Source organism: Helianthus annuus, chromosome 17 (assembly GCF_002127325.2).
Source record: "Helianthus annuus cultivar XRQ/B chromosome 17, HanXRQr2.0-SUNRISE, whole genome shotgun sequence".
Classification (NCBI taxonomy): Eukaryota; Viridiplantae; Streptophyta; class Magnoliopsida; order Asterales; family Asteraceae; genus Helianthus; species Helianthus annuus.
Genome location: NC_035449.2, coordinates 91,530,965 through 91,550,506, shown reverse-complemented (window position 1 = coordinate 91,550,506; position 19,542 = coordinate 91,530,965). Strand labels below are relative to the sequence as shown.

The 19,542-nt window shown below is 34.8% G+C and overlaps 1 protein-coding gene across 1 annotated transcript; it reads right to left on the bottom strand.

Moving 5' to 3' along the window:
• Nucleotides 1-949: 949 nt before the first annotated feature.
• LOC110924466 lies at nucleotides 950-1,942 on the bottom strand. The gene has a single exon (XM_022168468.1). It carries the CDS (start codon nucleotides 1,940-1,942, stop codon nucleotides 950-952), a length of 993 nt encoding a protein of 330 aa, XP_022024160.1.
• Nucleotides 1,943-19,542: the final 17,600 nt, after the last annotated feature.

Here is a 19,542-nt window from a genome sequence, read left to right as displayed (position 1 = left end):
CTCTAGCGAATAAGCGTCATATAAAACTGATGTTTTATGACTCAAATATCAGGTATCCTATTAGAGTGTATTATAATACCACCACAATGATTAAGCGTCCTATAAAGGTTAAAATTTTTAAGCCACCATACTTAACAAGGTTTATTATGATTCTCATGCGTCGAACCTCATAATTATATGTGCACCCATAAATATTCGTTTTGTCGCATGGTCCACATAGCTTATCTTGTTAAGTGAGGTAAACAAATAACAAGGTCGAAGTAACATCTAAATCAAATAGCACAACATCTATTGAACCAAAACGTGTTTCATATTAGCAATGATAGCACTACTTGTTCCGCATTCATCAAAATCAGTAGCAGGTATTTCATTCTAGTACAGATGTTAATATATATTTCACACTAACCAAACTGGTAGTATGCATCATATACTAAGCATGTATTGTCATAAACAATGTAAGCATGTCATGAAAATGTTTTGAAACCATGTGCTAGGTATGCTAGGTCAACATACGAAGCAAAATGTCTTTGAAAAACCGTGTACTAGGTATGCTAGGTCAACATACGAAGCAAAATGTATTTGAAAACCGTGTATTAGGTATGCTAGGTTAACATACGAAGCAAAAATGTATTTGAAATCATGTACTATATGTACTAGATAAGAAAAACATATATAATGTCATGAAAACAAGAAAGTAGTGATAGGCACATAGTATATGTAGAGATCGTGTTGTAGAGATTGTGTGAACGCACTAATGTGCGACCGCAATATGCTAAACTACGAGATTTAGTTCGTAATAATGAGAACAGAATCCTCTGAGTCGGTGTGTAGTTGTATATGGAATACGAATAACAAGAATGAAGAAAACTAGTTGAAATTTATATTGTCATTACAAATATAGTTGAAATATGTTCATAGTTTTTGAATGATAAATAGAAAATGTAGAGGTTCAAATGATCATAAGTACTTGATCATCAGCTTGAATCTCATTGACATTGAACATTCGTCTATTAGCATTAGCAAGCTTAGGGAAATTTCGCTTGAAATGATTTAAATCACCACAATTGAAACATCCTCCAGCTGGGTAGTGAGGGCGAGTTTGAGTAGGGGCATCTTGGTTTTGGATGCGACAGGTCACAGCTAGATGGCCAAAATGACCACAGATTGTACACTGGCGGCATGGAGAATTAGCTCGGTGATGATAGTTGCAACGATTGCACATAGGTTGTTTCCCACAATAAGACCCCTTAACAGGTACTGAGTTAAGTGGGATTGTTGCAGCAATCATATAATTCTTTGAAGCTTTACGCTTCTTAGAATTTTTGGAATGTTCAAGCTTTGTTTCCTTTAGATTCTCCTTAGTAGTTTCAGTGGTTTGTTTCTTGTCTCCCTTTCGAAAAAGTTTCCCTTTTCTAACTTGGGAGTCGGTTAGGGTAGCGACTAGTTCGATAGCCTCCCTGATCATTGCGGGTTTGCTGCCAATGATAATATCTTGGACTGGATCAGGTAGCCCATCAATATATTTCTCAATGGCCGGATCTGAAGGTGTGACCATAGTGGGGAAGAGTAGGCTCAACTCTTCAAACTGGTCTATATAAGCACAGTTTTCACCACTATCTTGTTTGAGGTAATAAAATTCGGTTTCGAGTGCCCTCATTTCGATTCGTGGGCAGAATTCTTTCTTCATAAGATTTTTGAATTCTTCACATGTTTGTGCCATCGCTATGTCTGCACCTCTGTCTCTCATGGCTCCATTCCACCAACTGAGTGCTCTCTTTTGGAAAACACTCGATGCGAACTCTACCTTGAGCTCACCAGGACACTGAACATGACGGAATATGCTTTCTATACTCTCAAACCATTGTAGGAGCCTAGTTGCTCCTTCAAACCCATTAAACTTGAGTGGTTTAGCCGAGTTGAACTGTTTGTAGTTGCAGGGCATGATAACATTGTTGTTGTTGTTGTTGTTGTTGTTGTTGTTGTTTTTGTTATTGTTGTTATTGTTGTAGATTTGATTAAGTTGGGTCACAAGGTTTGGGAGTATAGCATTTGACAACTGGCACAAACCGGTAATTTCTGTACTTTTTTAATAATTATTTATTTCCTACATTTATGTGCTTACACGTCAACATTATGTGCTTACTTGTTATGCAGTTGAATTCATGCATGTTTCATATATTAACTGTCACATTATACAATACTTTAAGCGTTGCGTCGAAATGGTTAGTAAGCTCACCGGTTAGACAAGCTGCGTCAGCATGACTGCAGAAGACAGTTAAACAATAGATTTAGGACTTAGATGTAGGTCCAACATCAAAAATACATAGAAACCTAAGTAGGTGAACAAAGGTTAACATAAACACTTTTCGAAAGCTAAAAGAAGCACTAAAAAGTACCCAAAACGTACTTTAAATGCAGAATTCTGCAGAAATTCAGCAAAAACAACATTTTAACACAAAAATAATATGAAGAATTAAGGTTTAAATGCCCAGAATAACTTGTAAAGTGTCGGAATGAAAACTGTTTGAAAAGGTACTTCATACCTTGTAAAATTCACAATTTAGCACTTTAACGAACCGATAACCGAACGATTAATCGGACACTACCAAAAACACCAAAAAAAGACTAAAAGCATTGTTTTTATGTTTTAAAGCTAGTTATGAGGCACCTTAAAAACCTTAAAAAAAACCTAAACATACTTAACCTTACATATAACCTCCTATTTTACATCTTCTACCCTTAACTTCCAAAAAGTTACAATTAATCCCCCCCACCCACTTCCAACCGGCCCCAAAGTGGCCCACAAACATCCCCCATTATAATATTACTTACGATGTCTAGATATGGGACATGAAGTCGAATGGTTAATAGATTGTTGGAGGATTATAAGCTTAACCTACAAGTCCATTTTATCATAACTGTAGGACCGGTTTTGACACCGTTCGATTGCGTAACGAACGTTCCACGTGCGGAATCCATGAACGTGCGTGACCGAACACACAATAACGTACTAGAATCGTGAATCTATTGAAAGATATGACGTGTACGATACAAGAATCACGTAGAGAGAGCTTTCTCTCTCTAGACTTTCTCTCACTAAACTTGAATCTCCTAAATCACAAATGAGCAAAAAGTCTTAAACTTTAAACCTAAAGCTCCTACTTATAGGCCTTGGAATTAATGAGATTTCTCATTAATTACCAAAATGCCACCTTGCTAATTCTATCTAAATATTACAATAAAAGCTTGATTTCTTCGGTTTCTCGCTACGGCTCGAATTGACGAAGGCGATAGACATTAATGCACTAACAATCTCCCCCTTGGATATTGTCGCAGTCAATCTCGTAGCGTCTTGTCTTTCTCTTTTTCGAACAGAATCCCTGTGGATCTGTCTTCAGCTTCAGTTGCTCTCCCTCTTGGTAGTCTCTTTCTTCAGGCTCCCCCTTTCGTCAAGCTTCCGTGCTTTTAGGATCGACGCCTGGCTTTCCGTAGCAACAGAATCAGAAACCTACACATCTCAACCTTTCGTAAGACAAAATAATTTTGACTCTAAAAGAATTCACTCAAAATTCTCAAACATACAACACACAATATTGTGATTTAAATTAATGAATCATCTAAACATTTAAGGATTATCTTCCAACTTCTCATCATCTTAACCAAACCAATTGTTCATCTTGTTTAGCCTTTGAGATTTTGAATATCAGCTTTTCAACATCAGTTGTCGAAAATCTTTTTGTATTTTTTTTAATAATATGAAACATAAGTGCAAAAACAAAATTTAAACGCAGAAATAAAATATATACAAACATATTTTTGTGAGTTTGCGAAAGAGGATCAGATCAGTTTTGAGACACATCACAAGCACCGTTAAGCTTTTAATCGTTTTAAGCTTTAAACTATTCACATAGATTGACGATATAATTGTCCTCCTAAACTCAATCTAAAAACTTTCGAAATGCTTACCGATACGTTAAAGTATATTAATCATGCACTAAGTTCTTATGGACCCCACGATCTCAGCATATCCCCTCATCATGCAATACATTAACTCAAGTAATGCCTTTAAACTTTAATCAACTGTGATATGTGCGAAAACAAAGCAGAATGTTTAAACATTAACAATCAGGTCGATACTTCCGTATACACAGATAAAGTCCAATGTTTAAACAAAATAAGAAAATAAAAATAAGTTGAAGTTGTTTAGGCTTTAACCACCAGGTCGATACTTCCGTATACGCAGAGGAGGTCCAAAGCTTAAACGAAACACCAAAGAAAATAAAGCAGAATGTTTAGGCAATAACATCCAGGTCGATACTCACGTATACGCAGAGGATGTCCAATGCTTAAACAAAATAAAGAAATAAAACAAGTTTAAATCTTTGCAAAATAAAATGCACCATCACAGCGACTTTTCAGCAAAGTTGTGAAAGTTCACAAACTTAACCAGTTTTATGTCTTTCGACAATCAGCGATTACCAAGTAGGCACACAATCAAGAAGGACAAAACTAAGTACTATGCTTTCAATCATGTTTCCCACTAGAACTAGGCTTTATCATTTAAGTTTGTATCGTTATCGCAAATCTACTAGTCTAGCTGAGCCTATCGTCACATCTTTAGTGAGACCGTTTATCACATTTTACATTTCATTTCTTTAGCATGCTGTAATAGTCCACTGATTTACTATCATTTCCTCTTTTTTACAACAAAACTCATTTTTGTTTTTTTTCAATGTTTTTGACTTTTTCAAATTTTCTAATTTTTTTAAAATTTTTCTCCCCCTAAAATCAAAATATGTTTCAATTTTGATTTTCTGGGAAAATTTGAAAACAATAAACTGTACAAAGTAAAGTGACAACTTGATGAGAATCACTTCAATTCTCCATCCACCTAGCATAAACAGTCAGAACTCCCCCTGACAACAAACTATTTTCCCATTATGATTTCAAAACACTTAAGTTTGTTTTAATCAAAATGGTTTTTCCGGAAAATTAGTTTTGTTTACCAAACATTTGTAGGTTCGGGGTTACTTCATCACATTGTTTTCAACACACACATGCTAGATTTTACAATTTCAGTTTTAAATCTCAAACAACACTTGTAGAAAATCAAGTACAACTTAATGTCCCTGATTTACCACATGTGAGGCGAAAAATCACCAGAGTGAAATTTCTCAAGAAATGTGCCGATTCATGTTCCACCTTACCAACCTAGGAACTCCGGCAAGTCAGGCTTTTCTATTTGAACAGATTCACCCAAGCCTGACGATCCTTGGGTGATTTTGAATTCTTGTTCAACAATGGTGGAAAATTTGCATCATCCATTGTTAAACCTGAATTCTCCTTTTTTACCTCAACACCAGGCTCCTCTGGTTTTGACAAACCAGAATCATTGCCTACACATGGCTTGTCTGATTTTGACTTGTCAGATTCATTGCCTGAAGGTGGCTTGTCTGACTTTGACAAGTCAGATTCATCGCCGACAATTTTCTTCTTCTTCTTTTCTTCTTTCGTCCTCAGATTTGTATCTGATGAATTCGTCTTGCTTGACTTTGTAATCGAGGGAGTCGATTCATCAGAACTTTTATTCTTACCAACAGATGAACCCGAGGACAAGATCTTCTCGAGATACTCTCTCGCCTTCTTCCTCTTCTTCCCCAGTCTGTCTTTCTGCCCCTGTGAAAGTTTAACTTTCTTTTCTTGAATTGTCTGTTCTTGAACTTTTGGTTTTAGAACCTTCTGTTCATGGGGCTTGACATTCACTGGAGTCTTTGCCAATTTTTGAGACTTAGCCCTCAATCTGTCACTCGATCTCCTTGGGCAATCTTTGGCAATGTGACCTTTGATTTGACAATTATAGCATCTTCTCGTCTCATAGCTCCAATTCTGGCAGTTAACAGCAATGTGTCCTTGATAACCACACCGGTAACACACTCTGTTATCATACCATGTACCACTTTCACACCAAACACTCAGATCATAGCATTGTTTGGCTTGGTGATATTCCTTCCTCATGTTTGCTGGATTTGGCTTTTGAGCACTGTGGTCCGACCTGCACCACTTATTACCAACAATTTTTGAGTTTTCATTTTTCAATTTTTGTAATTTTTGACTTTGATTGGATGATCGATCTGATGAGCTGTTATTTTCTTTTTGTACATTTTTCAAATTTTTACCCTTTTATTTTTGTTCCACTTTCTTCTTCAAAGGTTTTTGCTTAGAGCATTCTCCCTTTTCAGTCGATTGTAGAACAGTTTTCTGAAATTTTTCTTTTAATTTCAAAAACAATTTTTATTTTTTAATTTATTCATTTTCATCATCAGATTTCTCATCACAATCTTCAACTTTGACATTTTCAAAGTTTGTGACATCGTCACTTATTGGAACAACATTGATCGGTTCTGGACACACATATGGTGCAGAAGTCACAAAACCTTTCAACTTATTTTCTAACTCAGCAATTTTATTCTGATCACTTTCAGCTTCTTTTTCAAGCTGAATGATTTTAGCAAGATGAGAATTTATTGCAGTTTGTTTTTCAAGATTATTTTTACCAAAAATATCTTTCTCATCTTCTAAAATCTTTATTTGACTTGAAAATCTTTCTCAATTTTTATTTTTCATTTTCTAGATTTTGTTTTTGATTTTTCAAAACATTTTCTGATTTTTTAAGATTTTCATTTTCTAATGACAAACTCTCTAAATCTCTCAAGAGTTTGGCATTTTCAGATTTTAGATTTTCACAATTTAAGCACTTCTCGGTCATCTTTTCAGATTCAGCTTTCTTCTCCACCTTGATAGCTGAAATTTCTTTAACCTGTTCCTCTACCTCTTGAACAATTTCCTTAGATTTAAATTTTGCTTCATCAGTTGCTGCTTTACTCTTCTCTCTTGAATCAGTCTTCAATTTTCTAATCTTTTGTAACTCAAGTTCTTGAGCTTGAATCTTCTCGATGAAGTCACTAAGGTTGAGAAATTCATAGTTCGAATTGTTCTTCAACATCATCAAGTAAGTACTCCACTCATCATATGGCAATGCGTTTGCCAATTTGTCTTTCAATTCCTCATTGGTCTTGGTTATCTTCAATCTCCCCATCCTCACAACTAGAAGGCAATACCTGTCAATCAATTCTTTTGTGGACTCTCCTTTTATACCTGTAAAATTATCAAACTTGTTCAGTGCAATATAGATCTCAGAATCCATGCTTTGGTAATGAAAAATTCACAACAACAAATTTTCAATCAATACAAAATTTCACACAATCTAAAATCAGTTAGGATCGTTTGAGGATTCGCTCGGGTGAGTATTCGATGCTTGAGAAACACCTGAAACACCAACAAATAGAACTGATTAGGATCGGGTGACAACTCGTTTGGATTGAGACTTGATTTGTTGCACTTTGAAACTTGAACAAACAAAATGCCTTAAATCGGATTGTGATGTCTTTGAATAGGGTGATAATCCAATCAACCTACTACTTGATTGATAGCACTACACGACAAATACTTTTCTTGATCTGTTCAAGTCTTTACCTAATAGCTCATGCAAACACTTTGCAAATGGACAACAATCAACAATCTATTTAATTTGTTTTATTTGACTTTTCATTAAAATGAACTGAAACTTCAAACAATGTGCAAATCTCGTGACCTCTTGACTTGAATGTATTTTTAATCAAAACACCTACAAACACATGACCTTATCACATGCACACAACAATCAATGATTTAATGATTGTAAAAGTGGCCGACAATCTGACACTTAATATCAATTGCAAACACATGCAAACACTTAATATCAAATGTCAAAATATTCAATTTGAAACACATGCAATCTTGGGCAATTCAATTAAGACTTTATCAATGAAACTTGATTGGCCTCAAAATCCACTAAATCTACAAACAAACAATGAACTGTACTCAATTAAAATTGACCGATAATTGTGATTGGGCCGAAAAGTCTATAGTGGGCTGACAACAATCCACTTAACCGACAACTAAGACAATGTGATTGGGCCGCTTTAAACCACAACAACTATGATTGGGCCGCAATGTTCACTAAGCCGACAACATCAGATACAAACAATTCAATTTTTACTTCATATGCAATAACCTTCAATGATTGGGCCGCTTTGTTAGACTTAGAGTCTTTTGATCAGATAACATACAAAAGCTGATAGATCCTCAATTTCTATTGGGCCCCCCAAATCACTTAATCGACAACATTTACAATTAAACTTCAAAACATTTTGATTGGACCACAAATTCAAAACAAATTCAGCTGATTGGGACGTCAACTAACTATTGATTGTTTGTATCTTGGGCCGACAAACTTATCGTTTAAAAATCTTTGATTGGGCCGAGACTCTTGTTCACATTAATTGATTCTTATTTGACCGAATATACAAGACACAATGTATCACATGCAATCTTAATTGATATGTTCGACAAATGTTTAACTTCTAAAATCTCATTGGGCCGCTGAATTATGTTGATCTCATGCAGCCTATTTAAGTCTCGTGGCCGACAAACTTTATTCAAGGCCTGTTTCAATTGAACCGAATATAAAATGTGGCCGACAATATTAAATGTTCAATTGACAATTCAACACATTCAATTAAAGTGATTGGGCCAATTCTGTTATAGTTATGATTTAACTTTGGCCGACAATTTGATTTTATTAGACTGTTGGAACGAAACCACAAGAGCGAAATCCCTCGATATGATGTCACAAAAGCGAAACCTTCTCTTGTTCAAATGAGCGAAACCATTATAATGTTCAAATGAGCGAAACCAGGATGACAAATGAGCGAAACCTCAAGGTTCACAAGAGCGAAACTAGGTGATTGCACTATGAGCGAAACCTCATCTCTGATAACGTAAAATCGGAACAAAAAACTGATATTTCTCCTAAACGGCTAGGAGTTTGGATCTGAAACTTGGTAGGGTTATAGATCAGGTGTTTTCGCACAACATATCAAAAATTCAGCTGATTCGGACCGTAAAATCCCGTTCAATTTGGCGAAAAACAGTAAAAAACGTGAAAAAAATGAAAAAATGAAGAAATAGATGAACTTCGGATCTGAAATCGCTGAAATCTGGTACGAATCAATGTGTTTGATCAGTGCAATCGCTGAAACCTAAAGCTCCTATTTATAGGCCTTGGAATAAATGAGATTTCTCATTAATTACCAAAATGCCACCTTGCTAATTCTATCTAAATATTACAATAAAAGCTTGATTTCTTCGGTTTCTCGCTACGGCTCGAATTGACGAAGGCGATAGACATTAATGCACTAACAATAACCTTCATTCAAAATTTCACTCCATCTTTCTCATCCTCTCTTCTTCACTCTCGGCCACAACCACCTCTCCTACCACCACTATTTTCTTGCCACTTTCAAGCTATTCTAAGGTATTACAAAGGTGTAAGATGGTGATCTAAGGAAGCTAGGAGCAAAGGAAGTTGAAGGACCTTCTTGTAGAGCTTTTAACTGCTCATTTTCTTCATTCTTCATCATCTTCTTGTTCTTGCCACATCCCTAGCCACAAGAGCTAGTGGTAAGCTCGATAATCCATTTTTTGCTTCATATTAAGCTTATGTACAAGTTACACTTTCAAAGAACATAAACTTTGAAAGATGGTAAAATGAAGATCTAAAATAATCTAAGTGAAAACAAGTTGTTTTAAAGTTGTTTGATGTATGCTATGAAGTTGCGAATGTTGAATCCTGTGTTTTTGGTTAGATCCATCATGTGTAAGCTTGTTAGAAGCTTAGATCTAACAAGTTTAAGCATGGATCTTGAAAGATCTTCAAAATGAGTATGAAAATGGTTTTAGAATATGTTTCTCATGGTTTTAACACCCTAAAACTCGTGGATGATTTATTTAGTAAATTAAAGTTTCATAAAAGTATGTTAAAATTTAACAAGATCACTTGTTTTTGGAAGATTCAAGTATGTAAAGTGTAGATCTAAAAGACTACACATTTTTAACAAAAATCAAGTTCATCATAAGGTTTATCATGATGATTTTAGTGTATGCTACTTGTGAAATTGTTGAAGATTGAATTTTTGATGATGAAAAGAAAATAAACACATGTTTTGAAAACATGGAAAACCTCAATTTTTAGGGGAAACTATGTCAAAATTTTTATAAAATTTTGACACTTAGAAGAATATAAGTTTTGGTGAAACTTATTACCCAAATATTCACCTAAAATTTTTTTTTATCAAGGTTTCCTAATTTTTATACAAAAATTACAAGTTAAGAAATAAGGTTTTCTTCAAGTATAAAATCGATATTAAGTATGTATATTTTTAGGGGAAAAATATATATATATTTAGTGGTCACAAAATTATGTGGTAAGTGTATATTATGTATATTATATGTATTAGTGTATGATAGGAACTTGAAAGATACACTAAATACTCCAAAGGAGTATACTACCAAAATACACAAACAAATACATAAGAAATACTCAATTATACAAGCATACAAAATTACCTATAAAGGGATACATGGACAAATACAAAAATATATACTAATATAAATATATTTCCTACAAATTTATGGACTTGGACAAATATTTGGACTTATTGGACAATTTATTACATTTACGGACATATATAAAATTACTACAAGTACGAGCAATAATAAAAATTGGACAAGTGACAAATATATATATATATATATATATATATATAACAAGTAAACCTTAAAAATATTATTATTTTTAAGAAATAAAATTCCGGAAAGTATTAAAAATCAAAGGATTGATTTATGGTAATTAGTACAAAATACGCAAGTATTTACACTTAAATACAAGTATACTCTCCTAAGTATACTTATACCAAAAATAATATTAGAAATATTATTTAACAAATTACTTATATTTATTTTTGAAAAACAATATAAGTAACATATATTTGAAAAGGTTAAAAATATATTATTTTTAGAGTGAATTTCAAGTTTTGTCCTTTATCTTTAGGCCACTTTGCAAGTTTTGTCCTTTATGTTTAAATTTGACGAGTTTTGTCCTTTATGTTTAAAAATTAGGCACGTTTTGTCCTTTATGCTTGATTTTTAAGGACAAAACGTGCTTGATTTTTTAAACATAAAGGACAAAACGTGTTTGATTTTTAAACATAAAGGGTAAAACGTGCTTGATTTTTAAACATAAAGGACAAAACTCGTCAAATTTAAACATAAAGGACAAAACTTGCAAAGTGGCCTAAAGATAAAGGACAAAACTTGAAATTCACTCTTATTTTTAACATATAACATTTTCAAATTCTACTTATACAAATATATATTTTTGGGGATAAAAATATATACAACAAATATAACATTAATTATATTGTAAAATATAGTGTAATACAAGAACATATACATGTAAGACACAATAAGACACATTAAACCCAAATGGTAACTTGTACTTAGGGATTTACAAGTTAGGTGTTTAACATACTTAGAACGTCTATAGGTTACGACATTCAAGTAGCGGACACAGGTGAAGCTTGACGCACGAGACGCAAAACAGTGAGTTCATGTCCCCACTTTTAAACATTTTTATTGTTTTCTAAATTTGGAGAAAATACATGTAAAATGGTATGTTTTAAACAAAGGAATGATACATAGATCATGTCACGAATAGGGTATACGTAAGCACCATCAATCTAGTTTAGATCGAAAGAACAAGGGTTAGATCTAACAGGTTCGGGCAGCCTCACTTTCTTGACAACACATAGTCATGGAGTGCTTTGGGTCACAGTCGTAGGGTAAACGATGTTAAAAGTCGCCTAGGTTTGGATGCTTCCTATGTCGTCACATATGTTAATGTCCTAGCTAAACATTAGCGATCTCGATTCTATTTTCATTACAACTTTTAAATTACATTTTACAATTACATACAATGCTTTATACAATTACAACTTTTACATTTTACACAATTTGCATGAATTCACACCAACTTTTGTTGACGATTTGTAAACTTACATATATTTCAGGAAATTAGTGGAAATGCTCGCTGGTTTTTTTGTCAAGATGTAGTGTCGTATCTCAAGATTTTTAGTGCCCATCCTCCTTTGCCATCTTTTGTTTGATTTGTTGACTTTATCCCTCCTTCTTGCGGTGATATAGGAAGCAAAACCTTGATCTTTGTTTCGAAATGATGTTGTAAACTTTCAAACAATTATCTTTTGTTTATGATGTAAACTTTAAACTAACTTCTGTATTTTGGATAATTAAACTTTGAATGGCAAGATGAAGGATTTTTTTTAGGTTTCATCTATCACAACCCGACCACGTAAAACAACAAAACGTGGCGGAAATATCGGGGTGTGTTGTAACAGAATCATTGTTTCACAACCATGGATTAAACAGTTTCGTTTTATTGAATTAAATGTATTTCATTACATTGGAATTAGAAACAAAAACATTAACAAATAGATTTTCATTGTTATTAAGTCACTAAGGCCTCGTCCATTCCTATGTGAGCGTACACCAATATCATAATCAAACATCATCAACTGTTGTACCTGAAACACATGTGAAAATACGTCAGCATAAAAATGCCGGCGAGTACATAGGTTTTATATGAGTGTCAGATTCATGGCTCGTTTTACATGTTGCAATACTTATTTAAAAACCTTATTTTGAAAAGTATAGTATTGCGACATAATTAACCAACTCAAATCAAGTTGTATATGATGTATAAAATCTCGTAGCCATGATTCTTAACTCCAAAACATTTGTTTTATGAAATCAAGTTGTAAAACATATCGTAGAAACTCGTTAACAAAACTCGTATGGTTTCTATTATTCAGAAAACATCATTGTGTGACATCGTTTCAAAATCGTTTACCCAAGTGATCTAGATAACGCAACGATATATAATGTGTTAAAAGCACTTATATATATGAAGTACCAGCGGCGTATCCACCATGCTTTCAACACATTACACCCGCCCCGTTACCTAATCACTTCCCTAACCCAATGGTTCAAACATTTACAAATGGTTCACATACATCAAACGATTACAAATGGTTCACATACATCAAATGGTTACAAATGGTTCAGAACGTAAAACAATTGCGCTAGCATGTTAAGTGAACATACATAGCAAAACATAATGAAATCATGTACTAATAGTGTACTAATGAACATAGCAAGTATATGATATGAAAACATGGAAAACACGAAAGTAACAAGTAGGCACATGTGTTCCACCCCAAAACGTTTGAAAAACGGTAAAAAAGGGGACTATGTACTCACTTGAGGGTGCTTAGAAGTCTTGAACAACAACCAAGCAAAGCTAGAGGGATCACAGAATCAAAAGGCACCTAATATAGGTAACTATGTTAATAAACGAACCTAATCGGAGGATCGGGTAGCATGAGGGTTCGTAAACCAAATGAGTGTAAGAACTCATGCAATATGGTTTAACAAAGCCAACATACTAAAACGAAACCTATGCTAAGTGCTTACGACCCATTACGACTCGTTAAGATAGCTTACGCTACTTTAACGCGTCGTTCGCGTAAAACGCGTTTGGAACGCCTAACTAGTCCTATGAAAAGTATTATATGCCTTAACATGTCTAATAATGTTACCTAATCAGTTTAGATGTCAAAATTTCGGTTACATATGCTTAAAACGAATTTATGCGCAAAAAGGGCATTTTGGTAATTTTCCTAAGGCATATAAATTACCTATCATACCGCTAACTAAACGAAGTGACCATAAGGTATAACCTCGGAAGGTTATTCCCTATACAACTATGGTCACTAAACATGTTTGGTTGGATCCTAATGATCGACCAAACGGGTCTAGTTCGAAAGTCTAAGCGGTTGTTTAGACCGCTTGACTTACGACTCTACATAAGCACTAAACCTAAAGTGATGAGCTAAACATGTTAAAACATGTTTATGCCTAGATAACGTGGTAATCAGTAGGTATAGTCATAAGAGACTAAAACCATCATGATTACGCTCACGTTATGAAGTTCAAACGAACTTCGTATTGACCATAAACTGGTCAATGTAGAAAGTCAAACAAAGTTTGACTTTCACGCTAAAAATGCATAAAAGAACGAAAGAGTACTTACAAAAGGTCCAAGGAGGGTTGATCCAATTTATTCTTAGGTATGAAGTGCAAGACTTCAACTTAGAGAATGAAAAGTAGATCAAATGTGAGTTTGAGAGCAAAGGGGGTGGGGTTTATATAGTTTTTGCACAACGGTTAAGATCGTTCATCGTAAAATGAGCTTCGATCTCATCCATACACATGTGCCCATGGTTTTGTGAAACCATGGGAGCCCCTAGTTTCATTAAAACCATGTGCAAATGAGGGGATCAGCTGGAACAAGCTGGAATTTAGATTTTTCATTTTGGTCCCTTCCTTAGATAACTATGGCAGAATGCCAATTTTGGTCCCTGAATGTGCAAAACATGGTTTTTAATGCATTTTTGACACGTTTAAGCCCCGTTAATCCCATTTCAAGGCTCTAAAATGAAGTTAAAGTATAGGGAACATGAAACATGCTCAAAAATATCTCGGATGTCGGTTCGTTTGGTCGTACGGTTGCGTTGTTCGGTTAATTACGACGAAACACGAACTAATGCGAAAAACGATCCAAATTACGCGACGAATGGAATTTTATCATGCCAATCAGTAAAATAAAATATTTTAATGATTACATAAAGTTTTGGATGTCCGGATGTATTCAGAACGTAAGATATGCGCGAAAATGCAAACTTATGCACTTTTTGACGCTTTTAGTCCCTGAATGACCAAAAAGTTTATTTTAGCACACCGAACCCCTCAATGCCTATTTATAAGCTATGTAAAGGATATTTAGGGTATGTTTAACTTATGGTCATGTTCCAGAATGTTCGTTACAGTACAAATCGGCATACTTTCGCAGTTTGTCGAAATTAGTCACTGTAAGCGAATAAACTTGATTTCGGCATACCAAACCATCCGAAACTTATTTCTAAGTTATGTATAGGTTATTTAAGGTATGTTAATCCTATGTCACTATTCCAAAGTGTTTGTTGCATTAAACTGGTTATATTTACGCATCAGATCGCGTATAACTTTCCAGAAAGAAATTTAAAGCCTGAAATCGAACAAGAATTGATATGTGCAAACGATACACATATTTTTACAAATCCCAAGTATGAAACACAATATTTCATTGATTTGGTATTTGTTTGATGGCCGTGGCGGCACAGGTGTCACAGTCTCCCCTACTTCAGGAAATTTCGTCCCGAATTTTATTTAGAGGAAACTTGTGAGAGGCTTAAAACATGAAGTTGAAAGGATAAAACAACACTGGTTAGGGTTCTGAACTTCTAGTAACTTTAAATAACATCATGCTTGCAATGTAAGAGGGACACTTATATACAAGTATATGAAGCGCCATTGGTGCATCCACCGTACCTCTATTACATTGTTCACGTTTTGCCACTATTGGTTCTTACACATGATAAATCTTGCTAGGTTCCTGTGCACTGAATTTCATTATTATGTATGCATCCATAATTACGTAATTCCTTGCACAGTCCGCACATTTGATCTTATACTGTGTAGGGGAAGAAAATCAAACGAATAATCCTGTGGTGATTTAACTAGACTACCATAGAGTCTCTTTAACTTGATCAACGAACAATCTCTTGAACTAGACCACCAGAGGGCCTCTTTCACTATATCAACACATGATATCTTTAACTAGATTGACGAATCAATCTCTTTAACTAGACCAACGAATGATCTCTTTAACTATACCACCAGAGGGCCTCTTTAACTATATCAACACATGATATCTTTAACTAGATTGACGAATCAATCTCTTTAACTAGATCGACGAATGATCTCTTTAACTACATCAACGGAGGATGTCTTTAACTAGATTGACGAATCAATCTTTTTAACTAAATCACCCAAGAGGAATCTTTAACTACATCACCGGAGGATGTCTTTAACTAGATTGATGAATCAATCTCTTTAACTAAACTACCCAAGAGGAATCTTTAACCATATCAACGAAGGATGTCTTTAAACTTCGGAATAGTACTTTACAATCCAAGGGTTTTAACTATGACGTAGAAGCCCATTATGGATTTAAGTTAGTACCTTTGGATATCCTACTATGAATCCATCATATAAGAATATGGAAAGTTCTGTGAGGATTTGGGTGGCGAGTACTTGAATTCACATCTAAACACATGAACATATATTCACATAATTGTTAACTTGGTTATTTATTTGTTATTATCCTATTATTAATTGTTATTAACTTGTTGTCGATTGTACATGGGTATTCAAGGTATACCAGGAACCCAATCGATGTACTTCAACATCCTCAAGAATCTATCTGAAAAGATAGGATGATCTACCAAAAATTCGATTTCGTTTTCAAAAAAACACAATATTCGAATTAAGGTACACAATAATTTAGGACAAACGGAAATACCCTTAGGTACCCTATTAGGAATTTATAGTGGTATTTTGGGTATTTGTACAGAGTTGTAACTTGCGCCTTGTACTTCATTTCCTTGGAAGAAATGGGTACTTAGGATTTTTGTGGAAATCGCAAGAGATATGTTGTAGGAAGAATTTTTGGGGTAGTCTGTTCTTCAAGGAATACGGCTCCTTGATTGTCGGTATTGTAGGGGATACGTTGTTTATACATGCCATCACATTTGTACATTGCAATGTAAAATAAAAAGATTTATTTATAAACAACAACAACTGTTTCATGGACCTTGACAACAAAAGAAAATAATACATAAGGCTTGATTATTTCTAAACAACATTGTCTTCTAGTCGGTCCGATGCTCATCCCTGCGTTGGATTCGCATTAGCAAGCTTTGGGAAATTTCTTCGGAAATGGCCCATCTCGCCACAGTTGAAGCAAGAACCTGGTGGAAAACGAGCTTGAGCAGGGTTGACTTGAGGTTGGTTTAGACCACCTTGGTTCGGGGTAAATCGACAAGCATTTGCCAGGTGACCGAGTCGCCCACATCACTACAAGAAAATGAAGCTAGGGTAACCCCTAAAAAATGTTGCATTAAGCCTTGAAAAAGTTGCATTAGGCTTAATGCAACTTTTTTATTGGGGGCTACATTAGAAGCAGTTGCATTAGATCTAATGCAACTTTTTTAGGGCCTAATGCAACTTTTTTATTAAGTGTTGCTTTTGGTATACAAATGCAACTTTTTTTCTATGCAACTTTTACAACACTCAAATGCAACTTTTTTTTTTATATTTTAGTCACAAAAATGTAACCTTTTTTTTACTCAAATGCAACTTCTTAAATACGTAAATGCAACCTTTAACATGGTTTAATTACAAAAAAGTAACCCTTTTTTAGAGTTAATGCAACTATTATTTTCTTTTTATTAGAAAAAAAGCAACCTTTTTTTACACTAAATGCAACATTTTTTTATGAATTTTAGTTACAACAAATGCAACTTTTTATACCCAAATGCAACTTTGTACTATAAATTTTGTTGTTGTTATTCGATATACATTGAATCGCAATTACGCTAGAAAAAATAATGACAAATATCATTGATAGAGAAATAGTGTACTTTCACATACTTGTTCAAACTTAAATAACAATGTGGTCAACACAAAGTTTCAATACAATAATAAAAAGAAATGGAAACATTCTACTCATCTCGATCTCCAACAGGCAGTCGTTTCATAACTTACGGCATCATAGCTTCCAAAATCGAGATTACGAGCTACTGTACCCAATGGTGCATAACTATGATTACGAGCTATTATACCCAAAAATCGAGAGAACTCTCCAGCCACATCCTTCCCCTCAACATTTAATCATTGATTTGACAGAATATACATTCAGCATGAATACGTTGAAAACATTATTTCATACCAAATTTGACGATCTCTATTACTAGCCCAGCTTCCAAACAAATGCCGCAAACATCAAATTCACCAGCATTGATCAAACCATCAACTTCTTCGTCTTCTTCATCATGATGTTCTTCATCATCACATTCTTCTTTATCATGATGTTCTTCATCTTGATGATAAATGCGGCACTGAATCACCTCAATAGATTCAGCATTAATCACATCAGTAGATTCTACAAAAGGCTCTGCCTTGCTGGCGCCTACTCATCACTAAAAGTTACAGTCAAACAAGTTAGTCAACAAAATAGGGACCAATACTTACAAGTAGATCACCAGAAAACTACAACAATAACATCCGAGTTCTAACTGAATACCTCATTTGTTGAAAAAAGGAGGAAAAGCCTAGTTTTGGTTCATTATATTCTATTCAGTTATCATCACGCACTGAACTGGTAACAACTCCTTATGGGTTTCGAACCATACATCATCTTTACAGCAGGTCACATATGAATTTCGAACAACTTCTTAATCTATGTGAGGACGTCTGAATCACCCTGATACACACACCATGCACCAGGAAACATAAATAAAAGAATGCTTAGACAAATTGCTATCCTTTTCTTTGGTAGTTATCTACCAGATTTCACTTCTTATATTGTTTCACAACATCACCACTTCTGCAAATCACCAATAAAAAATTATATTAGATATGTTGCATTTAAGATGAAGATGATATTGTCCGCCACATTTACTTGCATAAGTTCATGTCCTACTGAAATAATTGTTTAACTCGACATATATGATAAGCATTACATTTGTTGCATATCGGTGCAGTACCGGCATAAGGTTTCCTTGCAGGTGGTTGAGTTGGTTGGTTGTGGGTGTTTGGGTTGGGTTGAGCAGCAATCACACAATTCTGTGAAGCCTTACGCTTCTTAGAAGGTTCGGTTTTGCTTTCCTTGGTTTCCTCCTGGGCATTAGCTGCTTGCTTCTTGTCGCCTTTTCGGAAAAGTTTGCCCTTTCTGATCTGAGATTCGGTTAGGGTAGCAGATAATTCAATGGCCTGTCTAATTGTGGTAGGATTACTACCAGTAACAATGTCCTGAACTGGGTCAGGGAGACCATCAATGTATTTTTCGATCGCCTTATCCAAAGGCGTAACCATTGTAGGACACAACAGGCTCAGCTCCTCATATCAATCAGTGTAGGCTCGATGTTCACCGCTGTCTTGCTTTAGATCGTCGAATTCCCTTTCCAAGGCCCTGATCTCATGACGAGGACAAAATTCCTTCATCATCAGAGCTCGAAGCTCTTCCCATGTTTGAGCCAGTGCCACATCGGCACCCCTATCTCTCATCACACCATTCCACCTTGTTAAAGCTCGTTTCTCAAAGACACTAGGTGCGAAATCTACCTTTCGCTCGTTTGGACATTGAACATGTCTAAAGGTGCTCTCTAGACTCTCGAACCATTACAGAAGTGCAGTCGCTCCTTGAGACCCAGAAAACTTTGATGGCTTAGCCGAGTTGAACGTCTTGAAGTTGTAGGGGGCATTATTGTTGTTGAGAGCTTGGTTACATTGAGCAACGATGTTCGGGATTGCAGCAGTCATTTGCTGCGTAATGATAGCTGCCAGCTCTTCATTAGGTACCTGGTT

What these genes read in the sequence shown, in the direction of transcription:
- LOC110924466 (XM_022168468.1), bottom strand. Translation starts at nt 1,942, where the DNA reads ATGCCCTGCAACTACAAACAGTTCAACTCGGCTAAACCACTCAAGTTT.